Below are 14985 nucleotides of genomic sequence, written 5' to 3' on the forward strand. Positions count from 1 at the left end.
ACGCACGCACGCACGCACGCACGCACGCACGCACGCACGCACGCACGCACCGACACACACACACACACACACACACACACACACACACACACACACACACACACACACACACACACACACACACACACACACAGTATTTCTCAAGAGCTCTTCTCATCAACAGAACATTAACTTAACCTGCAACCTCTAACTACAACTTAACATTGAGAGCTTCCGTGTGAGACCCACACACAAACACACACACAAATATATACACACAGAGTTCAGTGCTCATTCCTGTTGATGTTCTGAATTTACTGCAGTGCAGAATTTCTTAGCATGTCAAATGCACTTATTTCAATCTCTCTCATACTAACACACACACACACACACACACACACACACACACACACACACACACCCCTCCTCTGACATGCCTGTTATGTTAGCATGGGCAGAATAACTGGGTTGGCCGGGCAGTTAATCCTCCCTAACACATTCACACACACGTCTTGGGTCTGGTTTGCAGCGTTTTATTCACAGGTGTCATGATGATTTTCAGACTGACAGTCGGGTATAAAAATAGGATCTGTGAAAATAAAGATGTGGGAGCGGAAGGAGGAGAAGGAGGGCGAGGAGGACATGATGAAGATGGGGAAAAGAGGTGAGGAGAAGTAAAGGAAAAAGTGAGGTGAGGAGAAGATGAGGACGAGTAAACATTGACAGAAAGCGGAATCTTACCAACATGAAATGTGAACAGAATGTAAGGTAGTTTTTTTTGTGTTTTTTTTTACAAGTTAACAAACATAAAAAAAAATAATGTAGAAAACATGGTTGTTGTTTTTTGATGTTTCAGTTTAAATCCAAGTTTTACCATCAAATAATAAAAACTGAGGAGCAGCTTTCTCCAGCTGAAGATCTGAGAGGCTTGACTCCATTTAACCAGAACTACCTCCACCTGATTAACAAGCACCGTCACAACCCGGGTTGACCGTCTCCATCTGGTTCAATTTACCGTCTGAATCTGGTTAAAAGGCTGGCAACCTTTAATGTGTGGATTTAGTTAAGCACCACAGTCTTTTGACCAATCTCTCTGGGTCCGGATTCACCTCCACAGTCTCGCCCACCTACACCTTCCAAGCCTGGTTAAGCAGCTCAACTTGTTTAAACCAGTGGTTCAATAACATAACCAGGTTCACATCCTTGACTGGTTTTCTTTCACAACCTGGAAAGTTTTAAGTCAGTAGCACCACGACCTCTAAAATGTTCAATTTCAAGCTGTTCAAGGGTTTAACTCACCACCTTAACCTGTTCAAAACATCTGAACCAAAGCTCTAGTTTCCCTCACTAGTTCAACCAGCTGACTAGTATCCGCTCCACAGACCTCCTGACGTGGCGAGTTTTTCATTAGTTACCGTTAGTAACCACTTGCTGGTGACTGTGGTAACCTGAGCTCTGTGTGCACCGTGACATCACAGTCTTCAAGTGGAACAGCCAATCAGAACAAAGAAAGATGAACTAGTCCTCCATCAGGTTGAGTCTGTCATGAGTTGGTCGTCTCTGTCTGACGTGGTCACGGTCAGCTGGTTGACCTCACACCGTGCAGTTGTTCCATAGTTGCCATGGTAACCTGACATTGCCTGTAAGGCAGCAGAGTGGCGTTCTGGTGAGGTGTGAGGAGGCGGGCTCAGAGTCAGCGGACAGCCGCACTCTGCTCTGATTGGCTGACGTCAGCGAGGCCGCCGAGCCTCCGTCAGTGAGCTGTTGGTTCCAAACCCGGAGTCCTGAATTCTGGTTCTGGTCCGGACTGAGTCCACCTGCCCAGAGTCCACCTGCTGGACCCTGGAACCAAAATACAAGAAACAAGATCCACAGGGAACGGCTGGTTACGCTGCTGTAACCTGGTTAAAATCCTGTGTGTGTGTGAGTGTGAGTGTGAGTGTGAGTGTGAGTGTGTGTGTGTGTGTGTGTGTGTGTGTGTGTGTGTGTGTGTGTGTGTGTGTGTGTGTGTGTGTGTGTGTGTGTGTGTGTGTGTGTGTGTGTGTGTGTGTGTGTGTGTGAGAGAGAGACCGACCTGCCATTAGGACCAGAGGATGAAAGCCAACGAGAAAAACAGAAACAGAAATAAAAACTGAGAGAAAAAGAGAGAAAGTATTAGTTGTGTTCTCAAAGCAGCAGATTGTTTATGATTTTGATGTCATGGTAACGGCGTATACATTTGTAATCACGTTTGTTTGTTTACCTTCTCCTCCAGCTCTTTGATCTGTCGTTTCTGTGCTTCTATAAACTCCTCCAACTCCTTATTCCTCTGTGAGGCACAAAGTTTCCACACAAACACATATTATTTTTCCCTATTGTTGACTTATTTATATGTACCGTATATTTGTTGGCCTGTTGTATAGTTGTTTACATGTGCTGTTTATTTGTTTACCTGCTGAATGAGGTGCAGCAGCTCCATCCTCTCTCGCAGGATCTGGGCATCTCTCTCTCTCAGTTCACACATGACGGAGCGTTTCCACTGGTCCATGGCCCTCCGGAGCTCGTCCCTCTCGTCCTCCGTCAGCATCTCCGAGAGGCCACCCTCCTCCATCTTTAGCCCCACCCTCCTGGACTCCTGCTCCTGCTGCAGGGCCTCGAACAGCATGGCCTCCAGCTCCAGGATCCTCTGCAGCGACCAAAGTCCACGCCGGCTGGTTAACCCTCCTGAACATCATTTGACCATATAAATAAGTGATGATGCATTCAGGGACCGTCCGACACTGACCTTATGGGCCTGATCCATGGACTGCTTCCTGTAGTCCAGCTCCTCGTCCAGGTAACCTTTCTGCTTACTAAACAGGTCCTGAAACACAGCAAAGCAACTTCAAGTTGGCAAGTTCAATACACTTTATCAGTCTGCCCCCTGCTGGGCAAAGTGAATAATGCAAGGCCTGATTCTGCAGCACCTGAGGGCATCTCAATGTTTGTTTACCTTCTCACTCTCGATGTCCAACATCTTCTGCTGCAGAGCCGACTTCATCACCTCGATGGACTCCAGCCACTAAAGAGACAGAATATAAGGTCTCTTTTACACGACGATGTTGCAAGTGAAAATACATCAATGTTGTGTTTTTGTTTCGGAAAGGTTTCGCGTTTACACAGCAACATTTTGAAAATAATATCCAGTTAGCATGTCCGGCCACTAGTGGATGCTGTTGTTTGTTTTTATAATGAAACCTCACACACGTGTGCAGAGAACAATACGTTATAAACATTAACAATGGGAGAACACGGGAACTTCTTATGGAGAGACAAGAAGTTGTTTTGTTACCACGGTGACTGTCAACTATAAAACCACCAAGTCCCAGGAGAATATAGACTGGGAGTCATGACACTCTGAAGGAAACATTGTTCTTACTGTCCATCTACTGAGCATGTGCAGAACAACTAGTTACTATGGCTGTGGTACGCGTGGGCAGTAGCAACATTTCAGAAAAATAGAGTTATCCACCGTTTCCAGGGAGACGGAGGAGGAGACATTTTCAAAAATTTGCGTTTTCAGTTGAGTTTGGCTCAGAGCGCCGTTGTCATGTGACACCCAATACGTAATGAAAGTTTCCCGTCTTCACATGTAGTGCGTCAGGCTTGTTAAAGTCACAGTGTGTATGTGTGGGTGTGTTAGTTACCTTTTCTGCCAGAGTGAGTACCGTCCTGGCGTGAATCACCACCACCTGCTCCTCGTTGGTCAGATTCTACATGTAAACAACATGACAACAACATGTAAACACCATATAGACAACCCACAAAAAAGAAAAACACATCAGAAGCAAATCTGCTTGTTTATTTCCAGATGAATAAAAAGTGTTGTGCACATGTTGACAAACACACACACGTACAAAAGAAATTCAACATACACTTACGGCGTTATCGCCCAGAATGTCCAACTTCTTCATCAGCTCACTGATCACAACGTCCTGACAAACAAACACACACACGTTCAGGTATGTTTGTGTGTTCAGATATCTACAGGTACGTTCAGCTGGGACTCACAGTGACTCCTTCAGCCTCACAGTAGATCTGCAGAGGACTGAGGCCTTCTGGGAAATGGAGTTGTTGGAAGTTAATGGCTGGTGAGCGTCGCTCTCTCTCCTGAGCGTTCAGGAACAAGAAGAACATCAGACTGGCTGTTTATCGGTTGCTGTCGTTGTTGTTGCCGTGTTGTGAGTTTGTTACCTCGAGCTCTAAGATCCTGAACTCCAGCAGCTCGTTCTGATCTTTCGCGTCTTGGATGTCACTTTTCAGTCGCAGCTCTTCGCACTCCATCTGCCTCAGCTGTGCCACAAAAACAACAACAACAACAAAAACATTATGTTTAAAACAGGCTTTTAACTATTGTTATGTTTGCTTCTGAGGACTATAACAATAATAGTTATCATTGATGTTCTACTATATACTTAGTTCACATTTAATTTTACTCATACATGTATTGTCTTTCTTCTTTGCTTGTGGTCAATTTCCCAGGTTGGCTCCTGTTGGGAGTTTTAGAGTTGAGAGTCACCCAGAATAGTGATCAAAATTCTCTGTGTGCACGTGGGTGTGGTTTCATTACAAAACAGCACCCACTTGTGGCCCAACATGAAAACTACATTGTTTTCAGTGTTTCTGCTGTTGCTGTGTGTCGTTTTCATCGTTCCCAAAACATTACCATGTAAACGTAAAACTAATCCGGAACAAAAGGTAAAAAAGATGCATTGTTACTTGAAATGTATAAATGAAGCCTTAGTATTACAGATGTATATCAGTGGCAAAAGGGAAATCAAAAATGAATGATAAATGCCTGAATATGTGTAAACCTAATCGAAAGAGAAGGGAAATATATAGAAAAACAAACAGACAAACTGCAGAATATCCATAAACAAATAAAACCACTGAAAAAAAAATCGGACAAAAAATAATAAACACTTCATTGGACCGTGCGAAGCCCCCGGCTGGCTCAGTTGGTGCCACCTTCCCGTGGGCTCACCACCCGCAGGAAGATTCTTAATTGGTGCTTAATCTGGATAACAGTGCTCAGACCGCCACCCCCACGAAACAGATAAGTCGGAGAAAATGGATGGATGGATGGATGGATGGATGGATGGATGATGGACCGTGTGAAGAAACATAAATTCACCTTCTCCAGCAGCTCCTGGTTCCTCTGATAGAGACTCTGTTTCTCCTCCACCCACTGCACATCCTGTGACACACACATGCGTTCCAAAGAGATTGTTGTTGTGTTGTGGTTTCCTCACCAGTCTTCATTGTGTGATTCCTTTAAGTTGTTGTGTTGTGGTAAACTTATGTTGTGTGACCAATTTTTTTGTGTTTCTGTTTTCTCATCAGTATTTGTTGTCTTGATGTTGTGTCATTGTGTTTTCAGTCCTCATTGTGTGGTTGTGCTACCAGTCCTTGTTGCGTCAGCGCTGATTCCAGGTCTGAGACTCGGCTCTGGTAGCGGCTGATTTCCATCAGGAGCTGCTCACGGGTCTGAAACAAATAACAGCCGGTCAGGTGAGGTTGGGTCAGGTATGGTAGCTTGTGGTCTGATATGTTCAGGTCGGGGTCACCTCACCTTGATCTCCTTCTCCGGGTCATAGCTCCCACCGCTAGTCTCCGTCAGCAGGGCGTAGGCTCGCTGCAGCGCCTGGTACTCCTGAGTCAGCTGACGGTACCGAAGCTCTGCCTCCTCACGCACACACAGCTGCGACACACACATAGTCAGAAAGACGGAGTATAACCAGAACCATCTGGACCGCAAAACATTTTAGACTGAGATCAAAATGTGCTCGTATGCATCGAGACCAGAACCATCTGAACCAGGACTAGTTCAATCAGGAAATGTACAACAAGGTCAGTCCTAACAAATCCTATCAAAACTATAATGTAACCCCGTCAGACCAAAAGCAGTCAGACTTGAACCAGGACCGCTCAGTGTACAGCTGACGGTTTAAACCAGTTCCCCCAGGACAGGAAGCTTTCAAGCTGTGAGTGTCGTTTACCTCGTCTGGTTCGGTATCTGGAGTTCTGTCCGTGTGGAATGACAAAGTCGATCCGTCGGAGTCTGCGGACGCCTCCTCGTCATAACCGTAGAACGTCTCGATGACCTGCGAATAAACAAGCCAACAAACCCAGTGGCAGTCGTCAGTCCTGTAGAAGTATTGGTGGAGGCGTGAGGAGGAGTGTTGGGACTGTTGGACTCACTCTGCAGGCTCTGAAGGTTCGTTTCCTCCTCACCGTCTCCTGCCGCCGGTACCTCAGTAACATGTCTCTCTCCTGCAGGACGGACAGCAACTATGTCAATCCCGATAGCATCATTTTGGACACTGTTGCTCCTGCTAATAGCTTCCAGCTAATAACGAGTACTTTTTAGCACCAGCTGGAGTCGTGACTCATTGGTAGAAGTAATCTAAGTGGATTTCATTCACTTTTCCACCAAAACCTATTTACATTGGGACCCCAATTTCGACCGTTCACAGACACTCTGGACACATGATGACGGTCAATCCATCCCCTGGGAGCAATTTTGGTTTGCTTTGACATATGGGCAGAGGGAGATGGGGCCTTGAACCTGCAACCATTTGATTCAAAGTTGACCTGCTTCACCACTGATAGTAGTAGTAGTAGTACTTACGATAACGTTCTTCACGTAACCAGCTGTCTCCAGAGCCTGACAACACAATCAATGTTTAATTTTTTTAAATACTATGGAGAGCAACGCGAGTTTCGAAAACAGTATAGTAATGCTCGCAGTAGCAGTAGTCATCGTAGCAGTAGAAGTTTCAGTAGTAGTACCTTGGACAGGTCTTCGATGATATGTTGCTGTTCCATCACTTGTAACCGCAGAAACTCCATCTCCCTCGCATCCTGGCTGTAACCATGGTAACTGGAGGAGTGGCTGCGATCGAGGTCATTTAACGAACTTGGTCTCCGCTGTGAACATAACAAACGTTGCAGTTACCAGGGCAACACCGTCACCTGACAGTCCTCACGACGTTTGTTCTGGACAATAGTTTGTTTCCTCATGTGAAAGTTAGCGATATGTTTTACGCGTACGAGTTAACGAAGACGTTACCTGAAAAAGCGAGCCATAAGTGGTAGCTGTATTTCTTAGTCAGACAAGTCATCAATTTCATCCGTTTGATTTATTAAATAGTTTTTACTGATGTCTGAATATCATGTGACCAATTTTAAACTGCCGAGTCATACTGACACCTGCAGGTGAAAGCTGGAACTGCACGCTGCATTTTACATACAACTCCGACTGCCTGTAAGTGTGTCGATGGAGTCGGAGGGTTACCATAGTTACCATCTCCAGGTTCTCCTGGGTGACGAAGCGGAGCTTGTTGTCGAGGCGACGTAGTGCGAGAGCAAATTCTTCGTTTTTTCTACTCAGACGTTTGTTTTTGTCCAGAAGGGGAAGAAACTGACTCTCAGCCTCTCGAAGACGCTTCAGCTGAAGAAAACACGCAATGACACACACACATACAAACAGACTCACTACCAAGAAAAAAAACTGTCGAACAAAATCAGGAGTGACAGCGCCTCTAGTGGATGTGACAAAAATCACACCCAGACAAGGAACCAGATCCACAAGGAAAGATTTACCTGTTTCCCTATCTGTGTGTGTGTGTGTGTGTGTGTGTGTGTGTGTGTGTGTGTGTGTGTGTGTGTGTTTGTTGTACCAGCTCGTTGCGTTCCTCGGACAGCAGTGCATTGCGGTCCTCCAGTTTCCGGACGACGGAGCTCAACTCTGCAATCTTCAGCTGAAACCTGCGCGTGTCGCGCTCCTCCTGAGACTGAGACAGGACACCGACAGCCAATCACAGAGCACCAATCGCAAGGCTCCAAAAACAGAGCACCATCAAGCCTGCAGTCACAGCTTAATTTACCCAGAACTCAAGAGGCGTAGAGACACACCCCAATGGACAGAGAGTAGGTGCTCTACAGAGGCATGCTGTGTAATGAAGTTCAGATTATAACAGTCGATTGTCTCTGTTCTAGTCCTGTTAAATCTCAGTCCTTGTCTCAATACAGAGACTAGAGTATATAGTTTGGAATGAAGGAGCAGCACTAAACTAATATTTATCAGACATATTCCACTGTCAAGGTAATGATGACTCTTCAGCTTAGACTAAAGTTAACCATGCAGTTCCACAGGGTTTTGTACTCGGACCCATACTTTTCACATTATGCATGCTTCCTGAAGGGAATATTATAAGAAAACACTTGATTAACTTCCATTGTCATGCAGTTGACTGTGTCGTATTAGGCGCTATATAAATAAAATTCAACTGAATTCGGCTGAATCATGTGTCACAAAGTGGGGAGCAATCACAGGATAGTGGGAAATGTAGTGTTAGCATGGCTCAGTTGGGGGTTGGGCAGCTGTCATGACACTATGAGTCTGAAAATGGCGGAGCCAGATGATGTCTGAAAGGTCTCCATAGTTACCTGAGGGCGACTGTTGAGTGAGAGTGAGCCTGACATTACAAGCAGAGGGCACACTGACCCTCCACAGTCGAAGGTCACACAAACACAAAACTTGAGCTCGTCTCTTCAGGCCAGCAGAGATCTTTCAAAATAAAGCAGCATTGCTGTGATCTTTCAGAACAGAATTGGAGAGGGGGGGTTATTTTCATGCAGTTAGAGCATGCAGGAAGAGGCGGGTCTTACAATGTGAGGAGCGCTGTTATTGGTGGAGTTTGGGGAGGGGTGGTTTAGTCCTGCCCTCTGAGCATCTCTCATTGCTGCGATTTGCTGCTCGGCAGCCTGAGTCTGCAGCTGCAGGCGGTGGGCGTGGCCAGCCTGCAGCCCCAAGGCCTTATCCAAAACAGACACGGCCCTGTCCTTCAGCTTTATCTCATCCATCTGCACAGACAGGCGAGACAGACAGGTGAGACACAGAATGGCGGTGGGGGGGGGGGGGGGGGGGGGGGGCTTACAGACAGGTGAGGGGGGAGGGGGGAGGGGGGAGGGGGGAGGGTGGGTGGGGGTCCTGTCAGTAGTAGCATGAGATTTGGAGCTGCAGTTCAGGTGAGTCCCACCTGTTCCACAGTGCTAAGCTTGTTTGTGTCTTCGAGGTTCGTCAGGTCAGTGTGTGTGAGTCAGAGTGAAACAGAGCGAGGTCTGTCTGTGTGGTACCAGCCTCTGTCTCACTCCCACAGCGCCCCAACTGCCCCCTCACGCGTTCACGACACAATCATGTATTCATCCACAGCAGCTGAGGGCAGCACGAGTCAGAACTTGATGTTTTGTCACAGGACATAAACAACCACCATGCCAGAGACGAGCTGATCTGTTGTTCACAAGTTTCATGTATTCACGTGTTCAAATACAAAGCCTGCGAGCTAATTCACCCCATCATCATCAATATATTTACTTTCATGCCAAAGTGAAAAGAGGTTTCTAAGAAACTGGCAGGAAGAAGACCCCCAACAACCACTCTGAAGCGGTTCAAAGCTTTAGTGGCTCAGAGAGAGTACATACAACAGCTGTTAGCGAGTTCCTCTTCAGTTCAAGATGTTTGGGAGAGGGACACAGAAAAAGCAGAAAGAAGCTGGAATTCACCAAAATGCCAGTGGACGACTCAGCTGATTCGAGGTTCTTTGGTCTGTTTAAAGTGAAACTGAGCTTTTTGGCTCAGACTGGATGTTTGGCAAACATCACTACAAACACTCCACTGTGAAGCACGGCGGTGGCAGCATCATGCTCTGGGTACACTGCAACTTATTCAGCACTTGCCCAGATTTTTTAATCTTATTTCTAGACTGGCTTGTTTTACAAGTTAGTGACTTAACATTATAACCCTAAGTCTCGATAAAATCTTATTTCAAGATTTCTTATCAAGTAGAATGTACTTGCTGTATGGACATATAATTTAACTAGTCCGGTCATGATTTTATGCATAAACAGCAAAGAAAGAATGAAAACTTCAAGAGGGTGAATACTTTCAATATGCAGTGTACGATCTTTGCGTTCACTGATTCACACGCTCCCCTGAGTTGCCACGTGTTGATGTGTTCTTGTCGGCTGTGTGTTTATGTGTATCAACGTGTTTTTATACGGCGTGTGTTTGCATGTGTTGATGTGTTATGACGTGTATTTATGCATGTATACGCTCATTTACACTTTGACACGTGTTCACACGGGTAACTTGTGTTGACAAGTTTACGTGTGTTGAGACATGTGACGCGTTGACGTGTATTCACACGAGGCATGTTTACACTTGTTTACGCGTGTTTACATGTGTTGAGGCATGTTTACCTGTTTACCTGTTGTAACACATTTAAGCACGTTGACGTGTGTTTACATGTGTTCATGTGTGTTGACACATTTACACATGTTTACACGTTTGTGCGTGTTTACACGAGTTGACAACATGTTTCCACGTGTTCTATGTGTGTTGCTGTTTGCTCATTTGTGTTGACATGTCTTTATGTGTGTTGACAACATTTGTACATGTGTTTTCATATGTTTATATGTGTTGACGTGTTTACATGTATTGACACAAGTTTCCCTGTGTTTGATGTGTGTTTGCAAGTGTTTGTACACGTTGATGTGTGTTTTCTTTTTGTTTTTGTGTATGGACATGTGTTGACATGTGTTTTTCATATGTTTGTCTGTTCACGCGTGTCGATACGTGTTTACCTGTGTTTTACGTATGTCAGTAAATGTTGATGTGTTTACGAATGTTTATGTACACTGCCTGGCCAAAAATAAAGTCGCCACCAAAAAAAAAGGTCAAACACTCGGATATTTCGCTTTGGTTACAGCGTTCACTGTGACGTTGTTTTGACAAGCTTCTGCAATGTCACGAGATTTATTTCCATCCACTGTTGCATTAACTTTTTACCAAGATCTTGTATTGATGATGGGAGAGTCTGACGACTGTGCAAAGCCTCTCCAGCACCGCCCAAAGACTCATGGGGTTCAGTCTCGGCCAATCCATTGTGTGAAAAAGACGTCTCATGCTCCCTGAAACACTCTTTCACAATTTGAGCCCGATGATCCCCACCATCCTTCCAGTTTTTAATAATACGTTGGACGGTTCTTAACCCAATTTTAGTAGTTTCTGCAATCTCCTGAGATGTTTTCTCTGCTCGATGCATGCCATTGATTTGACCCTTCTTAAACAAACTAACATCTTTTCCACGACCACAGAATGTGTCTTTCGCCATGGTTGTTTAAGAAATGAGAAGTTACTCATTGCATCAGCTGGGGTTAAATAACTTGTTGCCAGCTGAAAGATAATTGCCCATGCAGTTATTGTCCAATAGGAGGCTTGTACCTATTTCCTTAGTTAAATCCAGGCGGTGACTTTTTTTTTTTGGGCCAGGCAGTGTCTGTTGGCGTGTGTTTACATGTGTTGACAAGAGTTTACATGTTTTCTCCATGTGGTTAAACGCGTTTACGTGCGTTTGTACATGTTGACATGTGTTTTCGAGTGTGGATGCGTGTTGACGCGAGTTGGCGTGTGAGCGTACCAGGCGGCGGACCTCCCTCTCACAGTCCCTCTTGGTGCGGTTGAGCTCTTCCTGGTGCTGATGGTGAGCAGACCGGAGCTCTGAGGCTCGGGCCTGGGAGGCCTGCTGAGCGGCGGCCAGCGCCTCCTCTGCACTCTTCTTCGCTCCTCGCAGCTCCAGCGCCTCCTGCTGGAATCGACAACGCTCCGCCTCCCAGCTCCTCCTGGCCTCCTCCACTTCCGCCAGCAGAGCGGTCCTCACCTGGAGGTCGGACACAGAGTCTGAGACCTCCTACTGCTCCTCCTTCTTAGGGAGTCATAAATGGATGAATGAATGAATGAACACCTTGTCAGTGGACCCGTCCCGTAGTGTTACCACCAGGCCGTTCAGACGTTGGATCTCTCCGTCTTTGATCTTGATGACCCTCATGAGCTCCATCTCATGTTGCCGTAGTAACGTCTCCCTGGTAACGGCCAGCTCCTTCTGCTTCTCCTGGTGTAGTTTGGTCTTCAGCTCTGTCACGGCGACCGTTGCCCGGTGATGCTCGGCCCTCAGCTCCTGACTGTGCTCCCTCTCCAGTCGGCTTACCTGAGGCAGGTGTACAGTCAGGACATACACAGTGGCCCCAGGTGCACTCTGGGATTTGTAGTCCTTACCTTGTTCTTCTCCTGTTGTAGTTCGATCTGGATGTCCGTCAGCTTCGCTCTCAGCTCTTCATTGGCTGCTTGGAGAGTCGCCATGGCGTCGGGTCGCTCACCCTTACCCCGCGCACCTGTTCCTCGCTTCGACATCCCCGGCTGCAGGCTCCGCCCCCTTCAGCTGTCCGTCAACCTGAACGCTGACAACATCTGCACCTGTCTACAAAGACACACATCAACACACTCAACTACACTCAGACACATCAGCATGTAGACACATCTACACTCAGACAACTACATATAATGACACAACTACATACAACATGGAGACACAACTACAGACAGACCCACAACATGAACACACGCAACCACACACACGAGCACACATAACTACACGTTGACACACATCTACACACAGCAAGAAGACACAGCACACAGATATACACACACCATGAACACGTTACTACAAACAAAATAGATCCACAACTACACACAGGCAACTGCACATGGACACGCAATCACATACATACATGAACACACAAATACACACAATTTGAACATGCAACTACACACAGAAACACACAACATGAACACACAGCCAACACTTTCAGGCGTCACATGTGTGATGACAGCACGAATACATGACTGTTTCCACGGCAACAGCATCAACACTCAGCAGCAGCACACACCCACACACCCACTCACACACACACACACACACACACACACACACACACACACACACACACACACACACACACACACACACACACGCACACACACTCACAGCACACACACTGAAATCACTTACCATCCAATTAGAAGCCTTGGGGACTGTGTGTGTGTGTGAGAGTGTGTGTGTGTGTGTGTGTGTGTGTGTGTGTGTGTGTGTGTGTGTGTGTGTGTGTGTGTGTGTGTGTGTGTGTGTGTGTGTTAGCCTGCTCTCTACAGCATGCTACCAGCAGTTAGCTTCACTGCAGCTGAGTGTGTGTGTCAGCATCAGTTTTGTCTCCCCCGGCCTCGCTGTGTCTCTGTCCCTGTCTGTGTCTCCCCCCTCTGTCTGTCCCCCCCTCCCCGTGTCCCACCCTGTCTGCCCCGACCCTACCTGTGTCTGTCTGTCTGTAGCAGTTAGCAGGTAGCTCCTGTCAGAGAGGGTCTGAGTGTCGGTGCTGTTAGCATCTCTGCAGCCTGTGCTGGCGTCATCTCCTCCCCCTCCTCCCCCCTGCCTCCCCCATCATCCTCTCCTCCCAGCAGCCCTCAGCTGTGAGGGCTCAGCATCGTCACTTTGTCTCCCTCTGCTGGACGTTTATCATCAATGCAATTTGGTCTTGTCTTGGTCTAGGGTTGCTCTAGTCTTGGTCTTGACCTAATCTCACCCACCCAAATTCTTGGTCTTGGACTTGAGTTGGTCCCATGTCCTGAAAGTCTTGGTCCTGACTTAGTCTTGGGATACATCTGGACCCCAGGAAGACTAGCTGTCTTTTTGGCGTCAGCTAATGGGGATCCTTTTAAATAAACAAAAACAAACAAAATACTCTGGTCATTGTCTCGATTTCATCTCTGCCGCCTATAAAGTCTAACTTTGGTCTTTACTCGGTCTCCTACCTTATAAACTTGCTCTTGTCTTGGTATGTGCTGGTCTTGGTCTTGGCTCGGCTTCAGGGTAGGTGGTCTTGACTACAACACTAAATAACTCCAAAGAAAACATCCTGACAGCAGCATTTTCAGAGTAATCCTCGCAATCTTAATCTTGGAGTACTTTAAGAGTGATGTAGAACTACAATGGAAATTTCTGAGTGAGCTTGCACATACAAAGTACTTTGAGAGTACCTTTATCATACTGTCAGAGGTCTTGGCTTCAGAGAGTTGTTCACTGTTCATGTAATTTTGAGTACTTTGAATGCTCTGCTGAGTACTTTCTCTCAGAGTACTATCAAACAGCTTTTATAGTAAGTTCAGAGTATTCTCAACAAGTATCTCTCTGACCTCTTTCATGACAATGTCGTCCTTCAGAGTACTTTTGTCTGAGTAGTACTGAGTTTTTTTAGAATTTTAGAATACTTTCTAAATGATCAAGATAACGTTCTGTCTCACACACATTTAAACACTTTAATCTGTAAACACATCATGAATAATTTCCAATGAAACAGAAATACTTCAACACGAACACCGGCCAATGAGACGTCAGGACACCGAAAAACATCCAATGAGAACATGAGGACACCAAGTCCGTCCAATCACAGCCCACTATGCTGACAGGTGAGGTGGAGGGACTTATTGACACATTGTCAAACACACACTGCAGCTGAGAATCATGGGTAATGTAGTATTAGTAGGGGCAAAGTCATTTCCAACTTTCCAAGTAAACATTTGACGGAGAGAACAAGAGTGAATGTGTGACAGCATGAACGTGGAACAGAGTATACGCATGACAGAGGGCAAATGTGTGAGATGATCTTTCTGAGTGGTTCTTCATTGTATCTTCACTTGTTTTGGGTGCGTGAGAATGAATGAATGAATGAAGCTACTGTACCAAGTAACAGTACCTGCAGCTGCAGAAACAAACATCAACAGAATTCCTTTTCACATTTTGTGGCACAGTTTGATCAGTACAACTAGTTCAACCAGTAGAACTAGTTTATCCTGGACAACTAGTTAAAGAGATATAACAGGTATATCAGGTTGGTTCAGTTGTTTTAACACGTGACTCAGACTCAGTTGGTTCTTGTCCACTTTAGTTTATAAAACAGAGTCCAGGAGCTCTCAGCATGTGGTCCCGGGTCAGGTGCATGGTCTGAGGTCTGTGGGGGGGGGGGGGGGGGGGGGGGGGGGGTTCAGGAGGGTCCAACAGGGTTCTCATCTCATCTTCCTTAGCCGGCCTCTATTCT

The 14985-nt window shown here is 46.2% G+C and overlaps 1 protein-coding gene across 5 annotated transcripts; it reads right to left on the reverse strand.

Annotated features, from left to right (window-relative positions):
• Nucleotides 1–497: 497 nt before the first annotated feature.
• Nucleotides 498–13327, reverse strand: jakmip3 (Janus kinase and microtubule interacting protein 3). 5 transcript variants are annotated; one of them, XM_080486720.1, is made up of 24 exons: nucleotides 13203–13327; nucleotides 12116–12317; nucleotides 11805–12047; nucleotides 11481–11720; nucleotides 8671–8865; nucleotides 7680–7793; nucleotides 7304–7450; nucleotides 6790–6927; nucleotides 6629–6664; nucleotides 6199–6270; nucleotides 5997–6101; nucleotides 5570–5698; nucleotides 5401–5484; nucleotides 5132–5194; nucleotides 4192–4290; nucleotides 4009–4107; nucleotides 3873–3932; nucleotides 3645–3710; nucleotides 2951–3019; nucleotides 2744–2821; nucleotides 2411–2644; nucleotides 2222–2287; nucleotides 2054–2110; nucleotides 498–1821 (listed from the first exon to the last, which is right to left on the reverse strand). In XM_080486720.1, the coding sequence occupies exons 2-23, from the start codon at nucleotides 12248–12250 to the stop codon at nucleotides 2060–2062; spliced, it is 2523 nt and encodes an 840-aa protein (XP_080342846.1). In that variant the 5' UTR covers nucleotides 12251–12317; nucleotides 13203–13327; the 3' UTR covers nucleotides 498–1821; nucleotides 2054–2059. The 5 variants fall into 5 exon arrangements, with proteins under 5 accessions (XP_080342846.1, XP_080342847.1, XP_080342845.1 ...); XM_080486721.1 differs by having other exon boundaries at nucleotides 3879–3932; nucleotides 13203–13321; XM_080486719.1 differs by having other exon boundaries at nucleotides 3879–3932; nucleotides 7295–7450; nucleotides 13203–13321.
• Nucleotides 13328–14985: the final 1658 nt, after the last annotated feature.

This window comes from Lipophrys pholis (genome assembly GCF_963383615.2).
Source record: "Lipophrys pholis genome assembly, chromosome: 1".
NCBI classification, from domain to species: domain Eukaryota; kingdom Metazoa; phylum Chordata; class Actinopteri; order Blenniiformes; family Blenniidae; genus Lipophrys; species Lipophrys pholis.